The sequence below is a fragment of the Microcaecilia unicolor genome, chromosome 1 (assembly GCF_901765095.1).
Source record: "Microcaecilia unicolor chromosome 1, aMicUni1.1, whole genome shotgun sequence".
NCBI classification, from domain to species: domain Eukaryota; kingdom Metazoa; phylum Chordata; class Amphibia; order Gymnophiona; family Siphonopidae; genus Microcaecilia; species Microcaecilia unicolor.
The window spans coordinates 714,638,413-714,663,145 of NC_044031.1; the positions used below are offsets into that span (position 1 = coordinate 714,638,413).

Sequence of the window (24,733 nt, forward strand, 5' to 3'; positions counted from 1 at the left end):
AAAAAAAAAAACCAGCCTTTTACCCGCTGCAGTAAAAGGGGGCCTCAGCATTTGTCAAAAACACATGCTTTTTTTTTTTTTTTGCCAAGCTTAGTAAAAGGATCCCTATATTAGTTAAAGTCTAATAACCTTTCATATAAAAGTGATTGAGACTTCTGGATCTATTGATCTTGTTTTGGATGATTGGATTATCCAGATTAAGAAGAACAATTTACCATATTTAAGCGATCAATCATTTACATGCATAATAAAACGTTGGCATCTATTTTATAGAATTACCCCCAATGTAAATATTTACAGACTGAATTCAAGGAGGTTCCCTACACTATGATTTCAAATGAAGCACCTTCATATGCAAATGAAACAAGCAGCTTTACTGAGGGACCAGTTGTGCAACCAGTTGTCCAAATGCAAGACAGCTTGAAAGAACAGACTCCATGAAATAAAAGGAATTTATTTAACTTATAAAGGTAAAACTCTGACAAATGACACTTTTTTTCATTCATATACAGACGTCTCACTTTGTGCATGAAACTGCCATCTGAGAAAGGTGCATGGAATGCCATTTGAATTTATAGTACAGCACAGACATTGAAGGAAAACTATGTGTCAACATTTAAATACACAGACATTGGTCTCAATATTGTATTAAGAATGTGATTTTGTTTACAACCAAAAATACATTTAGATCTGATGGTAACATTGCCTACTATGTTACAAGCAAACGATATTGAACTCTGCATAGTTTATACAATATGATGTAATAATTTAGATTATCAGTTTCATTAACTCTTTACTAAGCGGCCACAGGAAGCCCAACATTCATTTGAAAATGTGGCATTGTATATTCTATTGGTATATTTTCACGTAGTTTTATTTCATAAAGTGAGATTTGTAAACAAACCGAAAAAATGGATTCAAAGTAAACTTGACTAAGGAAAGAAAATCCTCCCTCTTTTCCTATTCACTATGAACATTTAACACTCACAGTTCACATTCCTAATGGGAAGTCAGGACTCGGGACATAAAATATATCAGTGGAAAAGGTGGTAGGAAAGGAGATGTGCTAAATGCAACATGAAGAAAATGCTGCATTAAAAAAATATGTGCAAATTGCTAAAAGTTTGATGGTAACAGGACAAAACAAACAAACAACCCAAACGATTAACTGAAGATGCATGATTGGTGCTGCCTGGTACAGGTTTTACTGTTCTGCTTGTCTAATGTTCATGTCTCCAGCAGCGGCTTCTAATACAAAATTATTTAACCATTTTTCATGTATAGAGGGTGTCTGCAACATAGAAAACAGTATGCACCATGCTTCATAAAACACTAGTGTTAAAGAAAAGACGACCCCCACTTCCCCAACCCCTGGATCATATGAAAAACTGCTTTGTGACTTTCTCCACAGTGCCTGATGCTGCAGAACCATGAAATTCGGTAGCATCCTTTCAAACAGGAAAATGGAGATTTGGATTATGTAGAAAGGGTGCAAGCCCATTTAGCACTGCACCAGGTTTCTCTGTTTTAATTTTTTTTTTTTTTTTTTTTTTAAGTATTACATGCATAGCCATCCTAACGTCTGGTAATGAAAAGCTCCGAACAATGGCTCTAAACATCAAATTCAAAACCTGACATTTCAGCATCTTGCAGGGTATTCACAACTGAGGGAGTTGCTGGGAAAAGTTGGCAAGTCCCTCCCCACACGGTGCCATGCTACACCTCTATTACTGAGCTATATGTGAAAACAGGATTGAAATCCGTGAACTTATAAGATGTTGAAGATGTCTGCAGAGATATTAAAAGCACTGGGTAAAACTCTCATTTTCAGCGTGCCATCTACCCCACAGGAGAAAATGTGATTCTCTTTTTCTATATCAATTTGTATGACTCCAGCGCCAAGGTTTCTGAATATGGACTGTTTGGCATGTTCATTCTTAAATGAATGAATTAAACCATGTCCGTTCAACCTCCACACCTGTGGAAAAAAAAAACAAAGCACAATAAATATAACCTAGAGATTTTAACAACAGTTGAATGCATACGCTTCCTTCAGCTGTTGCAAAGCAGGCTTCAAACTGCTTGCAAAATCACCTAAGCTGCCTGCTGTGTTAACATTTGAGTTTATAGCTCCCCTTTCTATGCCTGAGGTTGCTTATCTAGACAGAACATGGACAGACAAAACAGTTATGTCTTCATGCTGAACACCGGCTATTCCAATCCTCCTGTCTCACCTTCATGTTACCCTCTGCTGATCCTGTGGTAAAGTAATCTTCTGCTGGATCCAGTGCTAGAGCTTTAACTGCAGAATCATGAGCTTGGAAGGTATGAAGGATTTGTCGCTGCCTGATGTCAAAGACGCAGATGTACCCTTTTCTGCCACCAGTGATCAAGAGTTGCTGTTTGGGTGCATACTGGAGCACTGTAGCCCCATGGTCATGGCAAGTGAAGGCTAAAAAGGAAAAATATACTGAGGTTAATCAACTTATTTATTTATTAGGATTTAATTTACCACTTTATTGAAGGAATTCACTCAAGGTGGTGTACAGTAAGAATAACATTAACATAGTAAATGACGGCAGATAAAGACCTGTATGATCCATCCAGTCTGCCCAACAAGATAAACATTTTACATGGTATGTGATACTTTATATGTATACCCGACTTTGATTTGTCCTTGCCATTCTCAGGGCACAGACCGTAGAAGTCTGCTCAGCACTCTTCTTGTACTAAAAGTTCTGAAGTTAACGTTGAAGCCCATTAAAATTTACACTCCAGCCCATCCATATCTATTCATTCATGATCAGGGTATAGACCATAGAATTGTGCCCAGCACTGGTTTCGCTTCCCAATTACCGGCGTTGCCACCCAATGTCTGCTAAGATTCTGTGGATCCATTCCTTCTAAACAGGATTCCTTTGTGTTTATCCCACGCATGTTTAAATTCCATTACCGTTTTCATCTCCACCACCTCCCGTGGGAGGGCATTCCACATATCCACCACCCTCTCTGTGAAAAAATACTTCCTGACATTAGTCCTGAGTCTGCCCCCCTTCAACCTCAATTCGTGTCTCTAGTTCTACCGCTTTCCTGTCTCCGGAAAAGGTTTGTTTACTGATTAATACCTTTCAAATATTTGAACACCTGTATCATGTCACCCCTGTTTCTCCTTTCCACCAAGGTATACATGTTCAGGTCGGCAAGTCTCTCCTTGTATGGTTTGCAACGTAAATCCCATACCATTTTTGTAGCTTTTCTTTGCACCGCTTCCAGTCTTTCTACATCTTTAGCAAGATGTAAAAATCAAACTTAAGCTATATTTGGAACTTAGAAAAATGCCAGCGGCTTAAACAAATGCAAATAATTGCATCCTATAATAAGATAAATGGCTTACACTAAAGCTCTGAGCAAGTTTGGAATAAAACCCAGATCACTGACAAAGATGCCATCTAGGAACTGAAACATTGGCACCTTTGTTGTGCCTTACAATATTCGTGGAAAAATTTTCAAAGGGATTCTCTGCAGGCAAATGGGCCTTTACCCCTGGAAAAAGAACCATTGAATCTTGCCTCCCCCCCCCCCCCAGTATAGGGGTGGCACTGGGGTCAGGGTTAAGGCAGGACTGCCATTGGGGATTTCATTTTGAAATTCCTGTGCATTGTTTACCTCACACCACTTGCCAAGGCAGGGAGTTTCCCTTTGAAAATCAGCCTTTTGGAGAAGCATTTCTTACCTGGCCTTACCTTTGCTGCATTCAGGGTGGACTCTGAATCTAAACTACGAGCTTAAAGCTGAACACTATGCCCTGTGTGTCAGCCATTGTTATGTCTCATTTAAATATGCTCCAGAACACAGGACTTCATTCCACAGAAAGTGCAGACACACACAGAGCATTCTTATGCCTCTGTTATAAAGCCAAGCAAGTGCCTGTAGGGACCACAATCAAATCTCTCATATGCACAGACTTGAACATTGATACGCAACCCAATTGCAAGACAGCAAATCTTTATTTCACCATTGTGTTTACAATCATGGGAACTAGACATCTCTCATGAACTGAGGCCAACAGAAAGAGAACAACATGCACAGAACATCTTCAATATAGGCTTGATTTATAAATCCGACAGAGAAACCTAGGTATCCTTTTACTAAGGTGCGCCAAAAAATGGCTTGTGCTGGTGTACACACGTGTATTGGACGTACGCAGTTCCATTTTTCAGCACAGCTGCAAAAGAGGCCTTTTTTGTTTGGCCAAAAATGGACATGTGGCAAAATAAAAATTGGGGCGCATCCATTTTGGGCCCGAGACCCTACCGCCAACCCATGGACCCAGTGGTAACGTCTCATACGTTAACCAGGTGGTAATTGTCTACATGTGTACAATGCCAATTACCGCCGCGCCGGAAAATTTCTTGCACGCTTAGCAGATGCGCGTAAAAAATTAAATTACCACCTGGGCCACATGGTAGCCCAAAATTGACGCACATAGGTGCCTAAGTGGTTTAGTAAAAGGGCCCCTAAAAGCTTTACTGTCTTGACAGGATACTGACTGAACTGACTGAACATGACAGTTACACACACAGACCTGAACACTACAGAAATGGATGTACAAAGAGACAGAGCTGAGGACCAAGAGCCAATTTGTGAGAGAGTGAGAGCACATGAGAGAGCAAGGTCAGCGAGAATGAACAGCCTGGGGAAATCTTAATCTCCTAAGAACAGCCCATGTTTTCAGCAGCCAGGGCTTTAGCAAATGCTCAAACTAAAGAGGCCAAATAGTGAGAAGCAACTAGAAAAGCCAACTTTGATCCAACAAAAGAGAAGGTCTTGACCTATATTTCCAACAGCTCTATAAGGATGGCTTCAGAACCAATGATACCACCAGGAGGTACTGCATCACTGTCAGAAAGTGGTGACAATTGAGATGTTTCTCTTTTGCTTATAGCAAGAAAAAAAAAAAAACTGAAATGGAGCAAAACAAAAATGAACAGGGTTTCAAAAAAGATGCACTTATTTTTTATTTATTTTTATTTATTTACATCAATTTATATACCGTATCTTATTGCTACTGCAAGACAGAACGGTTTAACCACCAACTTAAGTGCCTACATGTTCTAATCTGGGGAGCAGGATGCAGCAGAAGCACTTTGAAACCTGAGGCCTAGGAGTAGGGGAGGAGGCAGAAGTGTCTTTGGCCTGATCTGGGACAGAGTACAGAAGTGTCAGAATGTCCTTGAGGTCTGGAGGTGGGGGTGGGTGGAATATGTCTTTAGGGCCTGAGAGGTAAGTATACAAAGAAAAAAATTAAGGGGGAAGGAGAATGAGGGCTGTTATGGGGAAAGAGTGAAACAGCTCAGGGGAGGGGAAAGGAGACAGCAGGGCTGCCCCGAGGTGGAGTGGAAAAAGGGAAAGAAAATATTCATCTGGCTATAGAGGTATCTGCATGCTCATCTAATCCCACCATTTTTGGAAGCAGCAGCCTGCAAAACAGAGTACAGGGTGAGTGTGTTTCACTTCTGTAAGTCCTGGATGAATTTTAGAATCACTGGGCAAGGAGATTTAACAAGAGCTAAACAAAATAAACCCATCCCTACATTCCAATGGGAGTTGGGCAGCAGCAGGTAAATTCCTGCTGAATTGATTTCAACTGCGGCAGGGAGAAATACTGTAAAATACCAAATAGAGTGGAAGGGGTAGATATGAATCACTTGTTTACTATTTCCAAAAATACAAGGGCTAGGGAACATGCAATGAAGCATATCTGGGTTTAAAAAAAAAAAGGTTTAGCCAAGTTCTGGAGGAAAAGGCCATAGTCTGCTATTGAGAGACATGGGGGAAGCCACTGCTTGCTCTGGGATTGACAGCATGGAATGTTGCTACTATTTGGGTTTCTCCCGGGTACTTGTGACCTGGATTGGCCACTATTAGAAGGAGGATACTGGGCTAGATGTAAATTTAAAACAATTTGAAGAAAATATTTCTTCACACAACGTGTGATTAAAGTCTGGAATTCTTTGCCAGAGAATGCAGTAAAAGCAGTTAGTTTATGGTTTAAAAAAGGTTTGTATAATTTCCTAGAAGAAAGGTCCATAAGCCATTATTAATAATGACTTGGGGAAAACCACTGCTTATTTTTGTGTGTGTATGTATTTAGATTTTCAGTGGTAGCTCTAGGATAAGCTGCATAAAATCTGTTTTCACTCTTTCAAGATCTTGCCAGGAACTTGTGACCTGGATTGGCTACTGTTGAATAGGATACTGGGCTTGATGGACTTTCAGTCTGTCCCAGTATGGCAATACTTGTGTTCTAAATACTTTCATACATGAGAATCACTGGAGGTGGACATAAGGTGCAGAATGTAGATAAGTGAGTGGATGCGGATATGTACCTTGAGTGGAAAGTGAAGGTCTTCTTGCAGTGTCCAAGGGCTTCTCCTGTTCAAACTCTTTTTAGACTGATATTTATTTTGATTTTAATTTTGTAAAATAAACCACTTTTATGACTGTTGTCATTTACATCCTGAAGCCAAAACAAACCCACTACAATCCACAGCAGCATTTTTCAATACTTCACCTTTCTTATGAAAGATGTGTTATGTATTTTTTTATTGGCCATCTACTCTGATTTTGGTAATTCCCAAGAATAGCCATTTTGTGTCCTCTAAACAGAAACTGTAGTTTTAAGGGATTTCAAATGAAAAGCACCAGGACATTATTTTCAGTCTGAGAGAATACAGCAGCCCACCAGAGGGGGCTGGCCTTTTTCAATTGAGGTAAAAACTGTTTGTCAGTATAAAAACTGATCCCCCATGTAGCTAAATTAATTTTCTCAAATAAAGCAATACGATCTGGGCTAATTCTGTTCTGTTTCTTGATGTGGGCAGAGCCAGACAAACCACAACATTCAAAAATAAAACCAAAGTAGTGCTCAAGTCTCCGAGACAGACGAGATGAAATTCAACAAAGCAATTTGATATTTGGGTAAGTCACTCTCTCCCACTGCCCACTTAAGGTTGCAAGTTCTGAGGAGCAGACTTTGTACCTCTATGTAATCTGTTGTTTAGAGGGCATTATAAATGCACAAATAGTTGTATCAAGGAATCCATACAAACCAAAGATTTTTGCAGAATGTCATCAGCAGGGCTTATGGCATTCTGGCACTTCTGTGGGCTCAGAAAGTGATGTCACCATCTATGACTTTCTCCTTCCCCTCCCCCTTGCAGTCATGCTTCTATCCCTTTTGCACCTTCTTTAATGCACAGTGGCATCCTTTCCTTCATCTCTCACCTCCTCCCCTATCCCTCCCATCCTCATACCTTTTCAAAGCTGTCTTCTTGTTTTAGAGATTACTGGTAACAATTCGCTGCTTGTGCCGACATTGGAGATTTATGTCTGATGCAACTTCCTGTTTCCGCATAGGTGAGGTCAGACAGAAGGCTCCGATGTCGGAATGTGCAATGCGTTGTGAATCACTGCTCGCTGCCAGCAATCTCTAAAACAAGAAGACAACTTTGAAAGGGAAGGGAAGCCATCATAAATTAGAAAAAGCAAAAGGGAGAGAAGCCCGCACGTGGAGGGGGGGGGGAGGGGGAAGCAGGACCAATGGTGGGTGGGAAGGGAGAAAAAAACTGGACCAATGGGGGGGATGGAGGGAAGGAGGAGAAAAGCTGGATCAATGGTGGGGTGGGTGTGGAGAAGGAGAAAAACTGAACCAATGGGGGGCAGGGAGAAGGAAGAGCAAAGCTAGATCAATAGTTGGTTGGTGGGTGGTCAAGGAGTAAAAGCTGGACCAATGGTGGGTGGGGGAAAAGGAGGAGAAAGGGACCACTGTGGAAGAACAGCTGGACCAATGGGTGGGGGGAGAAATGCTGGACACGGAGGAAAGGGCATAATGGGGACATTGGGAGGGTAGAGACAGCGGGATTCTAGATATGAAGTGGGAAAGAGTGGCGAGATGCTGACTACTAGGAGTGAAGAATGGGGGGGGGGGGGAGATACCAACTATGAGGGGAAGGAGAAGAAAGGGACAGAGAGGGGGATGCTGACTATGTGTGGGGGGGGGGGGGGGGGGAGGAGAGAGAAAACAGGAGAAGCTACAATGTTCACCAGAACGGAAAGAAGCTGCACTGTTTGGGTAGGGAATGAAGAGGGGACAGGGAGATGGCAGGCTATAAATTTGGGGTGGGGGCGGAGAAGAGAGGTTTGGCTACATGAGTATGAGGCGGAGAGAAAAAGAGAGAGGGAAGATGTTGGACTACAACAGCATGGGGGTAAAAGATGAGATGCTTAGCTACAAAAGGTGGAGCGTGGGGAAATGCTGAAAAACATGTGGGAGAGGCCATTAGGGGTGTCAAGTAGATGAGACTGGTGAGTACAGAAGGTAAAAATGTGTAATGAAGGATGACAAAGGTATAGGAGAATGTTGAGGGAATGAAATTGGAAATGACAGAGCTAAAGACAGAGGAGATGGAAAGTTGTTAGTTATGTGAAAAATAAAAAAGGAGTTGGAAAAATGGAGTGGAGGGTGAGAATGAGGGTGAAAATTGAATGGGCAGAAAGGCAGAAAAGAAAGGGAGGAAAGAGCTAAAAGTGAAAGATAAATATGTCAGAGACATATGTGAGGAAATACAAGAAGACAGGAGGAGCAAGGCAAAAGGACAAATAGAGAAAGTTGTCAGAAGACAGATGTGAAAGCAGGAGAGAGAAACTCAGTGGGACCAACAGGATTGGAAAAATAAAATGCCCAGACAATAAGGGTAGGAAAAAAAGTGTTTTTATTCTGAATTTATGAACTGGAATATGTTAGTTTTGGGAAATGTGCATCGCGGATATTTTTGTATTGTGTTTAATACAAGAGTATATGAATTTGTTTTTATTTTTTCCATTGTTGAGCGCTGAATTTTAACTTCTTGGGGGTTACCAGTTCAATTTTTGTTTTCATGTATCTGTTTCTAATTTGTGATCTGTATTTGATGAGAGTCTGTCTGTGCATAGGTGCCAACATTTCAAAATGATTAGGGGTGCCGGACACAATACAAATAAGCCCTCCCCGGATATATTGGGGGTGCTCAGCAACCAATGGATCCACAGATCTGGCTCCTATGCTGTGTTCTGCCTGTGACTGAGGTGTGGTATGTTTGCATGTAGCTTGTGTACATATCTATAGAAATCCCACTTGTTCTGGTTGACCAGTAGTAGGTATATTGGTGTTCTATAGCCCAGTGTAATATTTGTAGTGCCACTATTCATAGGTAGGGTTCTCACTATTTGAATCTTACAAATTAGTACTATTGTTATATGTCAGGTTTCCTATATGTATGAGTTGGAATTTTTTTCAGGCTTTGCATTTCGTGGAGGGGCATAATCGAACGGTCAGGGACGCCCAAATCTCCACATTTAGGTCAACCTTAGAGATGGTCGCCCCCAATTTTCGGCGATAATGGAACCCGAGGACGCCCATCTCAGAAACGACCAAATGCAAGCCCTTTGGTCATGGGAGGAGCCAGCATTTGTAGTGCACTGGTCCCCCTCACATGCCAGGACACCAACCGGGCACCCTAGGGGGCATTGCAGTGCACTTCAGAAAAAGCTCCCAGGTGCATTGCTCCTTTACCTTGTGTGCTGAGCCCCCCAAAACCCACTCCCCACAACTGTAAAAATAGACCCTTCCTTTTGCCGTTTTAGGGCAGTATTCGTTCATGCCACCCAGCTTACCAAAAATTTATGAGAACACTACGGTATCAAATGTCAGAATGTTGAGAAAAATGCTGATTAGTCCAAGATTTTGTTGATAATGTTGCAAATTTGTACTACTGTGGGTGATATTCTTTAATAGCATTTAAAAAAATAAAATATATGAATTTTCCAAGTATATGTACATACCAGCTTCCTTTTAATTCACAAATGAAGTATTGTGTGTGTAGAAGTAAGTTCACTTCTGGCCCTGGCCCCACCCATTTCCAGTCCTGGACCTGCCCCACCCCCAGTTCCACTTCTTTTTTGTATAGAAATTAAGCCCTGGTCATTAGTAGAAGAGACAGACCTAAGTAGTCTGCAATGATTTGGTTAGTGCATGAGTTAGTTCATCATCCTTGTATTATTAGCTTGGTTCAATAAAAGGGATCAGAATGTAAAACCAAATTTTGAAATGCAATATTGATACTAGAATTCTACACTACATTTATCTGTGCATATGTATTTATGCAATGATGCGGTGAGACTTGAGCCATATTCAATTATTTTTTTTTTTATCAGTTTTCTTTAAACAGCCTTGCAGCACTTTTTTTTTCTTTTTATAATAAGATTTAGGAAGAATCTCATATGGGAGGCATCATTTATCTATTTGGCAGCAAGATTCATAACAGAGATCAGCTTTTAACACAGATGTTTCATCTGGCACACTGTATAGGACATTATCAAATGATACACAGATCCCACTCAGTACTTTACAAGCAGACGTGAAACCTCAGAAGTGCTCTCACCTACCCAACCCTACAGCCCACTGATGAGCCAAAGAAGATACTTACCATGTACAAGACAGTTATTAGGTGATGCCAGAGTGTCCCACAGGCATACATTTCTACATGGACAAAGAAATACACATACAATTAATCTCTAGAATATTCTTTAAAGCACATCCATCTTTGCTGTCAATTTCTGAAGACTTTTTATTTTTAGTTGTTCTTACTCTCTGTGGTAGTCTCCTACTGAAAATCACAATATCTGAAAGACAACGCTCTTCGTCACATTCACTGCATGAGCATCAGTGTGCAAGTAGCACAGTAAATGGATTCAGAGCTGGGGGATGTCCTTGTCTGCATCTCTCCAAAATAAGACAATAGAGTTCTTTGGAAAATCCTTAGGCATTTTCGACCCCCTTCCCCAACAAATAAGGAAGGAGAGTGTTGGGTAGTTTGGTCACTGTTACATGCATATCAGTTTTATATAGGACTGGCAAGGGTGGACAATGGAAGACTAGCCTAATGGTTGGAGCAGCGGGCTGAGAACAAGGAGAGCCTAGTACAAAGCCCATTGCAGCTCCTTGTGACCTTGAATGAGTCAATTAACCCTCCATTGCCTCACGTATAAACTTAGATTGTGAGCCCTCCCGGGACAGAAAAACCTACTGAACCTGAAAGTACACTGCTTTGATAGCAGTTGAGCTTGCAGGAGGTATATAAGAAATAAAAATACATTTTTAAATACACTTTAATAAAAATGCCTTCCAAATCGTTCCATGTGGAAAATGTTTCTCCTGATCTGCCATGGATTCTCTGCTATTGGAACTGAGTTTTCTTCCTCTTCATTGCACAATCCTTTTTATTTTATTTTTCGGTGGCAATTTTACTCCTCCTGCTCAATTGGATACAGGCTGGGATGCTGTCACCTTAATCTTAATCTAGCGATCCCCTTTCCTCTATTTTATAGCCCACTCCAATGTACCTACTCTGGGGACTGCAGTGTATGGAATTCCTTTTTATTTCACAAGGAAGAAGTCTTGTTGCAACATACAGCACCTGCTTCACATAAGAACACATTTGACCCTGCTGCTGAAACATGGCCCGTGTCGGGTCTATATTGGAAGTTTTTGAAGGCTCTTGGTGCTTTTTGTTGTATTTCCTACTTTGGGGACTGCAATGACCATCCTGGACCAGAGGCCGTGGACCAGGGCTGTTTCCTGAAGTCTGCAAACATTGCCTCCAAATTTGGCCACTACATCAGTGTTTCTCATCTTCTTTAAGCTAAGTACCCTCTAAGTAAAACAAATTTCAATTGAGTACCCCCAGGCTCTGGATCTGTCTCTCTTTCTTTTTCTCTTTGCCTCATGCTCCATCCAGAAAGGTCCCTGCCCGTCTCACTCACTCCCTCACCCCCATGCAGAATGTCCCCATCTCTCTCTCCCTCACCCCCCCCCATGCAGAATGACTCCATCTCTCTCTCTGTCCTTCCTCCCATCCAGCATGACCCCATCTTTCTCCTTTCCACCCTATCCTGGGATGCACTAGGTGGGGGCTTAACATATAAAGGAGATTCTCTCTTATATGGTAGTTAAACCTCACCCAGTGCTTCCCAGGATGCACCTGGCAAGGCAACATTTTGATGGCACGCCCAGCAGGAGGAGGGACTAGGACTCTGTCCCTCCTCCTTTGTCAAGATAGGAGGGAGTGGGGGGGGGGGGGGGGGTCAGGCACCGCTAGGCTACCTGGGCTAATCTTTAGGATGGGGGGCACGGCCAGTTGTCCCCACTGGACCATCAAGGTTTTATTTATTTTCTGGGGGTGGGGGTCTGGGGTCTACTGGACCATAAGGCCCTCACGTCCTTTGGGGGGGGGGGGGGTACAGGGTCTGTGGTTCACTGGACCACCAGGGTTTTGGGGGTGGGGAATTTAGGGTCCCACTGAACCACCAGGCCTTACTTGTATGGGGGGGGGGGGGGTCTGGGGTCCACCGGATCACCAGAGCTTGATGGCCAGGCTGCTTGACAAACACTAATGCCAGCTCTGAGCTGGCGTAGGGTTTGCAGCGGGGAGGAGCGCCCTTTTTTGGCACACTGCCTGCTGAGCATTGTGGAGGAATAGCAAATGAGCTCATCAGCATGCATTTGCATACTCATTGTGTTATTCCTTCCCATGCTCCGGGCCTTTGAACATCCTGTACCAGTAAGCGCAGGTGCTAGACCAGCACTAATGGCCTCTAATGCCCGTGTTTACTTTTGAGCTTTGAAGCCCCAGTGCATGAGTCTGTCCTATTTTGGACTAAATTTTAACTGTGAAGAATGCAACCATTTCTTGAGCTCTTCTTTATCACCTGTCTCTCTGTCCACTCCCTCAGAGATATCCCCTCTGCATATCTTAAGCATAATCTCTCAAAAGGCAAACATTTCTTCAAACCCATTTGTAATACTGCCTCCTCTTTCATATGTTCCATTATCATCTACATGAGAAAGTCCCTTCAACAGAAACCAGGATTTTTAAGTCCTTGGTTCTCACTCCCAGTCCTTGAAGGCTGCCATCAGATCAGGTTTTCATGATATCCCTAATGAATATGTATAAGGGAGATTTGCATGCCCACTATCTCCATTGCATGCAAATCTCAGTCATCTCTTAGTGATATCTGAAAACAGAGAAACAAACATAGAAAATGATGGCAGATAAAGACCAGACAGCCTATCCAATCTGCCCATCCATACTAACTACTGATCTCTACTATTCTTTCCTGACCAGCCTCATCGATGAGATCTCTATCCAGTTCTATATACCCTCTTTCCAAGATCACCCACAGCACCTTCTCCATATCATATATAATTTACATTTCATTTGCTTTACTATTTTCTTTTAAATGAAGTGCCATTACGCTCCCTTTTCTGCATTTGTTTTAAGAACATAAGACTTGCCATTCTGGGTCATATGAAAAGGTCAATGAAGCCTGGCATCCTACTTCCAACACTGGCCAATACAGGTCACAAGAACCTAGCAGGATCCAAAAAAGTAAAGATGGTCTATGCTGTTTATCCCTATGTTTTAAAAGTACTACTTAGTAACTTCATAGCGTGCCCCCATGTCTTTGTACATTTTGAAAGAGTAAACGATCTCCTCTTTGTTCTCTCCTACGCAAGATTATGAGCGATATGACCACTGGTTTGCTGGGGGAGTCTGAACCATGCCTGTGAAAGCATTCTGTTCAGCACAGGGTCCTAGGGAATCTAACTTTGTACTAGAAGTAATGGAAGGTTAAGTGACTTGCCCAAGATCAAAAGAGCTGCAGTGGGATTTCAACCAGGCTTCCCTGGTTTTCAGCCCCCTGCTTTAACTATTAGGCTACTCCTCCACTCCAGGAATGAAACCAGAGCTCTTTTCCAATAAAAACAAATATCATCAAATGAAGGGGGTGGGGGGGTGGGGGGGGGAGGATACCTCAACCTCTGGCTTCACTTTCTGCAGGGTGATTTTGCACCTTGTAATTTTACACCTTATTTAAAATATAAAATTATCAGTATATATGAATAATCATTCTATTTTATTAAGACCTCCTGAACACTAATAAATATCTTTACTAGGAATGGTAGGTCATTTCATGGTGCAATTGGTAGGTTGCTTGCCTATTGCAACCACAAGCTGATTTTGAATCCCACACTGGGATGTCTGTCAGATAGCTGACCTCTGGTCAATGCAGCCAGCCATCCATCCAGTGGGTAGTAAATGAATGCCTAGCCTTAACTAGGGTATAAAAGTGACTGGGGAAGGCAATGACAGACTATTAGCGGGGTGGCTGCCAAGAAACTATCATGCAAGTGGTGCCCACAAGTCATTCATAACTTGGTTTTTGCAAACAGAGGACTGCCTTTACCTTACTAGGAATGAAGGATGAAGCTGGTTCATGAGAGAAATTCACATAATGGTTTAGAATCCAAGGCTGTATTAACTTACCTGTTATCACTGGACTGCCCAGATGTGGCAACTAGACTCGAAGAGGTAATAAAGGCAAAATCACCAGTGGTTTTAGTGTGACACTGCCAACTCTACATAAAAGGAAACATTTTATTAGATCTTTTCCTACTGTTCTCAGACCAAATGCAAAGTGAACCCCCCCCCCCCCAAAAACCCCCCAAAATACCCCCAAAGTTCCTCAGCTTATTAAAAAAAGGCAACTTGATAATACATATTAAAAAATCACATGCTTCAAAATTTCACCATGTAGTTAGAAAATGCTACCCTGTACCAATTAAAGTTTTCAAATTTAGAAGATAAAAATAATTTTATCTGCTAAATTGGCCATTTTAAATAGAGCTGTACTGAATTGCATATTTTATTATTTGCACAAATACGAATAATGAAAAATATTTGTACAAATATGAATAATGGGCTTTGAGCTTTAACATAACACACAATAAAAGAAGCAACGTGAAATCAGAGATCAATTATTTATTTCAGTAGGATTTAGCAAGTAGCAGCCCCGGATTATTTGTAATCTAATTTAAATCACTAATCGGCCAAAAACAAATAATGTATTTGGGGCCGAATCTAATACGAATATTCGGTACAGCCCTAATTTGAAAACTTTTGGCCTTCAATGTGGCTAGAAGGCTGTATATTGTTATACAACAGTAGACTTTTAGTCCCAAGATGAGGAGTTCCTAGGAACATAAGTACGTAAGTATTGCCATACTAGGACAGACCAAAGGTTCATCAAGCCCAGCATCCTGTTTCTAACAGTGGCCAATCCACATCACAAATACCTGGCAAGATCCCAAAAAAGTATAAATCTTATCCCAGAAATAGTGGATTTCCCCTAAGTCCAATTTAATAATGGCCTATGGACTTTTCCTTTAGGAAGCTGTCCAAACCTTTTTAAAACTCTGCTAAGCTAACTGCCTTTACCACATTCTCTGGCAACAAATTCCAGAGTTTAATTACATGTTGAGTGAAGATAAATTTTCTCAGATTCGTTTTAAATTTACTACTTTATAGCTTCATCGCATGCCCCCTAGTCCTAGTATTTTTGGAAAGCGTAAACAGGCGCTTCACGTCTACCCAATCCACTCCACTCATTATTTTAAAGACCTGTATCATATCTCCCCTCAGCCATCTTTTCTCCAAGCTGAAGAGCCCTAGCCACTTTAGCCTTTCCTCATAGGGAAGTCGTCCCATCTCCTTTATCATTTTCGTCGCCCATCTCTGCACCTTTTCTAATTCCACTATATCTTTTTTGAGATGCGGTGACCAGAATTGAACACAATATTCGAGGTGCAATACAAAGGCATTATAACGTCCTTATTTTTGTTTTCCATTCCATTCCTAATAATACCTAACATTCTATTTGTTTTCTTAGCCGCAGCAGCACACATTGAGGTGGGGTCAGAGAACAGTATGTACAGGAATAACATCTTTAGGTCTTTGCCCATATGCTTTTCAACAATATTCTACCCACAAAAAACCAACAGGTGTAAGTGAACATATGTGCCTTCTACCCACAGAAAGCTTTAAAGGGGATTTTTTTTTTTTTTTGAGGACTGGTACAAAGCTATGTGCAGTCTGTAAACTGCTTCCTTTGCAAAGTTCTCACTTTTTCCTGGTCCTAAGAGTGTCTATGTGAAAGAAGTAGCAGAAATGTATCACAAAAGCTGGTTTTAATATCATGCGTTGTATGCCAGTGGCCATTCACCAACAATGACCAGTTAGATTTAGGGTTCAGAAAATCAGTGCTTCTGGTTCTAGATTTACAGTGTAATGAAAGTTTCGTGATTAGATGTCAGACTTGCTTTGTGTATTTATAAGACAAATATGGCTTTCTATAATTCTATGACTGAATTTGCAGGATGCCCACATACGAGATACTTGTTCAGTGAATAGACTCACAAGAAATAAAAATCCTGTTAATTCAGTCACAGAAAACAGAGTTTTATACATGGACAGCGTTATACATAAAAACATCACCCTTAAGAGCCTTTCACTAATCTAAGTATCAGATAATGAGACCGTAACCTATTATGGTTACTCTGGCGATCAGTCTGTCATGAACATACAGTATGAAGGATATTAAGACTGTAAATAAATGTAAAATGCTTAGAAAATAGATTTGTTGGCAATCTAAACTTGGGTTGTCACTGTAGGATGCCAACCATGAGAAAAAGCATGTTGGTAAAGTCTGTTAACAACTGCATTATGCAAAGAACAAGGGATGTAACAGAGAAGCTGACTGGGGTAGACTTATGTTGTAAATATTTTGCAAGCTTTCATTTTAAGTAGATCACACTGTCTATATAAAAAGGTAGGCTGTAAGTTAAAAAAAATCTCAAACAACCCAGGTTGCCCCTAAGATTCATCTAAGTTTACAGCACAACTGATATGAAGGCCATCACAGGCTACTGCTATAACAAAAAAGGATGTTTCATGATTTCCAAAGTGTCACATTTGGTTTACATTTGAAATTCTAGGTTCCCAATTATCCACTCAAGTGATTCAAATGACTGAATGTCCTAATGCACACTACAATTCATCCAAAGGATTTTGAAGTAATGGTGGTTTTAGCTTATTGAATTCAGAGCCCACCACCTTTACCACATTTCTAATTATATTACAACTGATGTTTTCTATATCTGAAATTTTAAAGCGATGCCCATGAAACTCCCTATTTGTTTTGATAGAAAAGGTTCAGGCAGTAAACCACCAAAGAAAAACATTAAAGCCATCTACAAGGTTTGCACATGCTCTTGAACTATGTGAAACTTAAAAGAAACCAAGAAATTTCACTCCTAAAACACTGGGTATATGATTCAGACACACATAACTTACCAGATAAGGCTTTGGATTGGAAGCAGTTTGATTTACTTGCCAAATGCTTAAAAATCCCTCCCCATCAGCAACACCACACTGTAAAAAAACACACAATACTATAGTTATTTTTTCAAAAATCAGAGTAAATGAGCTGTTGATAATACAAAAAGCATAGCACGCTGGCATTTTAAGAGATAGCTAAGCCTATGGAAGGGATGTGTGTGCTCCTTGCCCCAATGTTTTCATGTGCAGCCAATCCACTATCAGCCCATGATAAACTTGCTGCACCTCCACTGATTTCATGGAAGCAGACTGTTGGTTCCCTTAGCAACCTACCACCCCCAGCACACATTGCAAACACACAAGAATGTCTGTCACTATCTTAGAAAAGAGGAATAGAAGTACATAAGTGAGAGAATGGGAAATTCAAACCAAGTCAAGATGTCAGGCTCATCTCTAAGAGTCTAAGTTGAATGAAGACTGACTATAGTATTGCACTGTGGGTGAAATCACAATCGCACAGCAGTCTCTGCATCTTTTGAGGTGGTTTACATTTCCTAAAGCTGCACAAGGTACAGGATGATCATGTTTTTGGCTAAATGTTCAATGTATTCTTTCTTAGCTTTGCTCCACTGATGCCCAGATTACAGATCAGCTTTGCATGACCATCTCTATAGGACATGCATATAATCTGCGAACCGTTCACTAGCTGGTTCCATTTATTTCTTTTTTTTTTATATAGTTTATTTATATCATTTTTACATTTACATATCAACATAAATGTAGCGGAAATTACAAGAAACATAATAAATCAACTTATAATTTTAAAGGAAATACTTCTCCTAACATTTTGTCCACAATCAACCAAAGATCCAAGTACTAGGTAAAAATGAGAAGGTAAATTATTACAAATGAAGGTTTGAGAGAGAACATAGTCTCGAGAGCCTACATAACAGCATTTATTCACTGGGAAGCAATTACTGGTTTTTCCACACTTTCTTGTGCCTCAATAAACTAACAATTTTAAGGGTTCAAAAAAACCATAATTATTTTCATTTAGAGATACCAAGCATTAATTGATCCCATAAATTCTGTATTAATATGGCGGAAATAGGTCAGAAAAATATTGTTTCTATCCATTTCTAAAGCGAAAGTTACTAGTAGTGTTGTCCTTTCAGTCACTATCTCCAGGGAGCTCTCAATAAAATGGGTCAAATCAAGGCCTGGTGCAACCCGAGGTTGTCCAGATTGATAATTAATTCCAGTTATATACTGGGCCCTAGCGACCGGTGGGAGGCCTGCCGCTGGGATCTCCAGTACTTCTAAGAAATACTTCCTCAGCATATCCAAAGGAGCAATCAAAGGGGATCTTGGAAAGTTTATAAACCTCAGGTTATTCCTTTGGTTTTGATTCTCTAAGTATAGTATTTTACGAGCAAAAATTTCTCTCTCCTTGATTAAAGTGGCTGTAGTATTCAAAGATTTAGAAACCTCTCCTTCTAAGGTCGAAACCTTTTCAATAGTTCCCTGGACTTTTTCAGCCATATTTTTATGCTTTTCTTTTAAATCAGTTATTTCACTACCAAGGGACTTGGAAATAGATTGTAAAGAAGTGTGAATACCTTGAATTGCGTCCCAGAGCGCTTCAAGCGTTGCAACAGCCGGTCGAACAAATCCACGGGTACCTTCAAGAGTAGCTACACAAACCAAAGATGAGGAAGGTACTTCCTCTGCTGTAGAGTTGGTTGGAGTTGAGGATATGACAGGCTCTTCCAGCACAGCTAGCAGGGGTGGAACCTGTGCCTCCGTCATATTCAGGCTTGCTCCTGGACGCGGAGGGGCTGTATTAGGAGGAGGGCTGAGCGAAGCTCCCTCAATGCTGCGGTCCGCATCAGCAATAGCGGACCGTGTAGAGTCCAGCCGTCTCTCTCCGAGGATCCTCACACCGTAAGACTCCAAGACTGCCTGGCGCACAGCAGGATTCCCTGCCAAACTCGGGGAGGTAAGAGTTTTAGCTTTCCCCTTTCACTTTCTCATGCTGTTCATAGGAAGACTGGCGTTCAGCTGTCCAGGTCCGCCGGAGCTCCGAACCTCGCGTCCTTTCACGTCGCCATCTTGGATCCCCTGGTTCCATTTATTTCATGTTAAATGCTCAAAATAAAGTCATCCCCTGTGTACTAGGTAGCAAAGGCAGCGCGAATGACCAATATAGTAACATAGTAGATGACGGCAGAAAAAGACCTGCACGGTCCATCCAGTCTGCCCAACAAGATAAACTCATATGTGCTACTTTTTGTGTATACCTTACCTTGATTTGTACCTGTCCTTTTCAGGGCACAGACCGTATAAGTCTGCCCAGAGCTGGCTTTATTTGCAATGCTTTATTGTGGATTTCAGTGCTGTGCTATGTGCCTTTATTTTTTCTTTTTATATAGAAATACCTTTAGTCATCATAAGAAAAAATAAAAGCATATAGCGCAGCACTGAAATCCACAATACAGCACTGCAAATAAAGCTAGTTCTGGAGCACTGACAAATACATTTTTAATACAACCCTCCCCCCCACACACAGACCCCTCAAAAACTCCCCCCCAGATCTCCTCCAAACAGAGGGGAATGCAAAACCTAAGAGGTTTAATAAAACCTCATAAGTTTGTATTTGTTTTTAACAGCAATAGCAACTGTTTTGTTCTGGCCAATATGGAATCAAACTCCACCCACTGCCTTCAGCCCAGATAATGGGCAAGGTAGGCTCATGCCGGCTCCTATCATTTGACTAATATTGACTAATATAGTAAATGACATCAGATGAACACCCGGTCTGCCTGCTTAAGATTTGTCCATTGTAGGGAGATGTGCATACAAATTCCCATAACTACCCAGCACCAGCTGAAGCTTTCTGTGTCTATCTCCTGTCCTGAACTCTTTTCCTACCACTCCCCTCCACAGCTGTTCCACGTTCACTTTAGTCTTCTTTTTGCTAACCTTTATTTCAGTACACTAAATCTCTTTGGAGCATTTAGCAGGGAAAGCACTTATACCGATAATTTCCTTTTGAGGATTATTTAACACCCAACAACAGACACTTGTGTTTAGAATCATTCAGATTGTTGTGATTCCTGATGTAGGCACCATGTTGAGTCCTTACTGTTTTTTTTTATGTTGACCTGATGGCCTTTTACTTATTTATTTTTTTTAGTACAAAAACTTTTTATTGGTGACTTACATTCATACATGCTGTTAACAGCTCACTCAAGGTTCCAGTGTATACAAATGCAACAGGAAAGAAATTAGAAACCATGTACAATACAAAGTGAGCCACCAAAATTTTCCCCATAGGATATCTCCTTTTTTCCCCCCCTACCCAAACTTCCCGCAATCCTCTGTACCTTGACCAGAAGAATGGTGAGGAGATAAATCCAAGAGATATGGACAGTAGTGAAATGCTAGTACAGAACTCCTAAACTGCATGCTTATCCCAGTTCCCTCCCACCCCTCCCGTTCCACTCAGGCAAACACATACACACAAAACCAAAAAAATATATATACTCTACTCTTGAAGGAGCTTGACAGTGTGGCCTACTGAGAGGCATCTGAATTGTGGGGGGGGGGGGGGGGGGAGCTGCCTGGACTATTATGGCTTTCCCCCATGAGAAACTATATGTCAGACACAAAATCTTTTTTTTTTTTTTTTTTTAATTAAAATAAGCATTGCGTTTGTCATTCTTTTACTCCAAGGTTTCCTTTTACAACTTTTTGTTGGTCCTCCCCTACTTCCTTTTCTTCTGGTTCTGAAGTATCCCAGAGCCAAAGTTTGAAGAACTTCCACGGAGATTACTGGTGCAAAAGCAAGGTTGCTGTGATAGCTAGCTTCTCTGTTTACAGCCCAAGGATTAGTAGAATGTTATTTGATCGCTTGAGCTAATGTCTATGGATGAAGGACACTGTTGTCTTTTCTGCGTGACCATTACAGCACGATCACATCTGCAGAGGCAGCAACAAGAACAACAAAGTCACAATGGTAATAGTCAGGGCTCTGTTACTGGAAGCTCCGCCCTAGATCTGAACACTTAGACCCAGTGGCACCCAACAGCTCAAGGCAGTCATGTGATGCTCAACTCAAAGGCAGCTTTCAATCTGGCTGGAAGACAACCCAAGTGGGAAACTAAACAGGGGCTTGAGTCACCAAAATTTCTGGCTTAAAAAAAATGTACAACTGAAAATATTTGGCCAATCACTTCCACATGTGCCTTGAAAGGAGGTATGAATTTTGAAAATATTAAACCCTCTTTATAGAGCATTTTTAAGCTAGGCCCTGCTGTGAACCAGGTAATATATAAACTTCATTTTGACAGTGTGAACCTCATTATTCTATTTCTGATATGCATCTCCTCATCTAACTGGATCAGACCAAACTGCACTGAGCATGCTCACACTGTCAGTGTGGAAAAAGGAAATGAAGTCTGAACAGACACCCATACTCAAATCTTAAACCTGACAGAAAGTTTAAATGTTTAAAATACCTTCAGACCACACACCCTACATTCTGAGCTGATTACAACATAAACACACCGTAAAACAAAACAATCCACAATTAAAACCTACTACAATAAATCTTAAGATCATTCAAACAAAATATAGCTCAAAATCAATTGGCTTTAATCTTATTCTGGATAAGTCTCTTTAAAAATAAATGTTTTCAAGTTTCAATTAAAATCTTTTAAATTAGTAGCTATCTGTAACCCATATAAGGTCTGTAAAAATGGTCCAGCTACTGACCAGACCCATTTTCTAGTTACTGATACTCTGACAGACCAAATTAAAGGAAGAGAAAGAAGGCCCTGTTCTTGCGAGTGAAAATCCTGAAAGGAGCTTGGAATTCAACGATTTAACAAAGGAAGATGATGCTAAAACAGCAGAAATTTAACATAAAAAATAACAGCTTGTATTTTACACAGGTCGCCAGGGACAGCCAGTGTAAACATTTCACAACTGGTGTGATATATTCATTAACTGGAGTTTTTTTTCAAAATCTAGTTGTAGCATTTCGTATCGCTTGCAAAACCTTGCACATCGAAGTTTAAACTCTTCTTTAGTTCCACAGAATCAATGGGGAACGCAGACCTGACCCAACAAATCTCTTTCACAAGTAGAAATCAGTCCCTTATAAGCACACGGTACACCCCACCACATTATACAAACACAATTTCATGCATGACCATGCTAACCAGCATAACTCTTCCGAGTGCCAGACTGATAAAAGGAACTTAGTGCCGTAAAGATACACTGTATGGCTGGGAGCAGAAGTGATTAGCAGTTCAACTAGGTTCCATTTGGCGGTGTCTGGGTTGAAGTTGTGGCCCTTTAATGGACAGCTCATGTTCTGAGGTCAGCAGGAGGAACCAAGTTGTGTGTGAAAGGGCCTTTTGCAGAGGCTAGAGAAGGAGAATAGTGAGGAAGAGGTAGGGCACCTGAGTGCAGGGACTGACCCTGTAAAACCCAAGTACACGCTGAGATGCACCTTAAATCTTGGCTGAGACACGAAGCAGAAGTGATGGGGTAATAGTCAGCTGGAGGAGGTCTGCATTTTTCTAAACACTGACCATGGCCAGCTAAATTAGCCCCGGATATTAAGTGCTGGGCCATGTGCAGTCACCACCGGAGCATATGTGAGTTCCTGCTGATATTCAGTCATGGCCTGCATAAGACAGTTATGCTGGCCCCCAGCTGAATACTGACTGGGACCCGCATAGAAACTTTTTAAGAGGCCCTCCAATCCTCCCCTGGCACAGGAGCCCTGAACCCCCTGACCCTTCTATGCAATTCTCCTCTTTAAACATGCAGAATACACACCCCCAGGCCTACCTGTAATCCTTGGTGGTCCAGGAGCGAAGCCCACTCACTCCTGCCCCTAACAGCTGCCATACCAAAATGGCTGCCAGACCTTTTGCAGCAGCCTCATGGTACAACCAAAGTACCGTGGGGTTGCAGCAGCCATTTTGGAATGGCAGCTGCTAGGGGCAGGAGTGGGCTTCTCTTCCCACTGCCCTGCTGGACCACCGGGGAGGGGGGATATCATGCATGTTGGAAAGGGAGGTTGCATGATCAGGGTGAGGGGACAGGTGGACTCCTGTGTTGGGGAAGAAATTGGAGGGCTCCCATATTGGCGCCCGGGGGTGGGGGTGGTTAGGGAATTGAAGGGTGCTAAGCCCAGTGGAAATAACCCCTCCCTGGACATATACAAGGCATTTTCTCAATATTAGGGGTGCTCAAGCATCCACAGAGCCAGCTCCTATGCCTCAGAGGTTTTTGAGTAATGTGGGTCCCGGCTGATACTCAGTGCCAGGGGTCGCATAGCTAAGTGGGTGAATTTAGGACAGCTTTTGAGCTGCCCTAAATTTGCCCACTTAGCTATGTGAGTGCCAGCACTGAATATTGTTGACACCCGATACATGCATACCTGCCGGCTCCTCCCCAATGCTGCTTCCTATGCCGCCCATGACCTGCCCACTTTTTTTGTTGGGTGATCAGAGCTGATATCAACCGCATTGGCCGGTTAGGGTGCTGCTATATATTGGTAGATGGGAGGTTCCAAGTGATTTAAGCAGTAAGGAGCTTCTCCAGCCCGCTTAAGTCACTTTGATTATCAGGCAAAATGTTTCACAAGACAGTGCACCTGGCCATGGGAAAGGGCAGCTTACCATAGACTCACAGTGATGTGGTTCTTAAGTTAACAGGTACGAAATTCTGTAAGTTACTCCTTATTCCCCTAAGTAATATCCAGGAAGACAGTCAAATGACCTCAAATTCACTGCAGCTGACTGGCCCAAATTGGTATATACTGTGTGAACCAATTAGATCCCATTTCATCTAAGGCAGGGGTTCTCAACCCAGTCCTGGGGAGACACCTAGCCAGTCAAGTTTTCAGGATACCCACAATGAATATGCATGATATAGATTTGAATACAATGGAGGAAGTGATGCAAATTTCTCCAATGAATATTCACTGTGGAAATCCTGACTGGCTAGGTGTGCTCCAAGGACTGGGTTAAGAACCCATGATCTAATATAATTTAGTGATAGAAACATAGAAACATGACAGCAGATAAAGGCCACAAGACCCCATCCTCTGTAACCCCTAATTCTTCCTGTTCCTAAGCGATCCCACATGCTTATCCCATGCCTTTTAAAATTCTGGAACAGTCTTAGACTCCACCACCTCCACCGGGAGGCCATTCCACACCTCCACCACCCTTTCTATGAAATAGTACTTCCTTAGATTACTCCTAAGCCTATTCCCTCTTAACTTTGTCATATGCCCCCTCATTCCAGAGCGCCCCTTCATTTGAAAGAGGCTCTCTTCCTGTACATAAATGCCCTTGAGATATTGAAACATCTATATCATGTCTCCTCTCTCCCAGCGTAAACATGTTGAGGTTTATAAGCCTGTCCCTATAATT

General features: G+C 41.6%; 1 protein-coding gene across 3 annotated transcripts in view; it reads right to left on the reverse strand.

Moving 5' to 3' along the window:
* Positions 1-438: 438 nt before the first annotated feature.
* The window catches only part of DMXL2 (Dmx like 2), a 369,136-nt gene continuing 344,841 nt past the window's right edge, over positions 439-24,733 (reverse strand). For all 3 annotated transcript variants that reach the window (XM_030189451.1, XM_030189445.1, XM_030189458.1), the window contains 5 exons: positions 17,292-17,369; positions 14,427-14,518; positions 10,527-10,579; positions 2,235-2,452; positions 439-1,978 (listed from right to left, as the gene is read on the reverse strand). In XM_030189451.1, the coding sequence (XP_030045311.1) occupies positions 1,769-1,978; positions 2,235-2,452; positions 10,527-10,579; positions 14,427-14,518; positions 17,292-17,369 (651 nt within the window). In that variant the 3' untranslated portion in view covers positions 439-1,768. The remainder of the gene's footprint in view (positions 1,979-2,234; positions 2,453-10,526; positions 10,580-14,426; positions 14,519-17,291; positions 17,370-24,733) is intronic.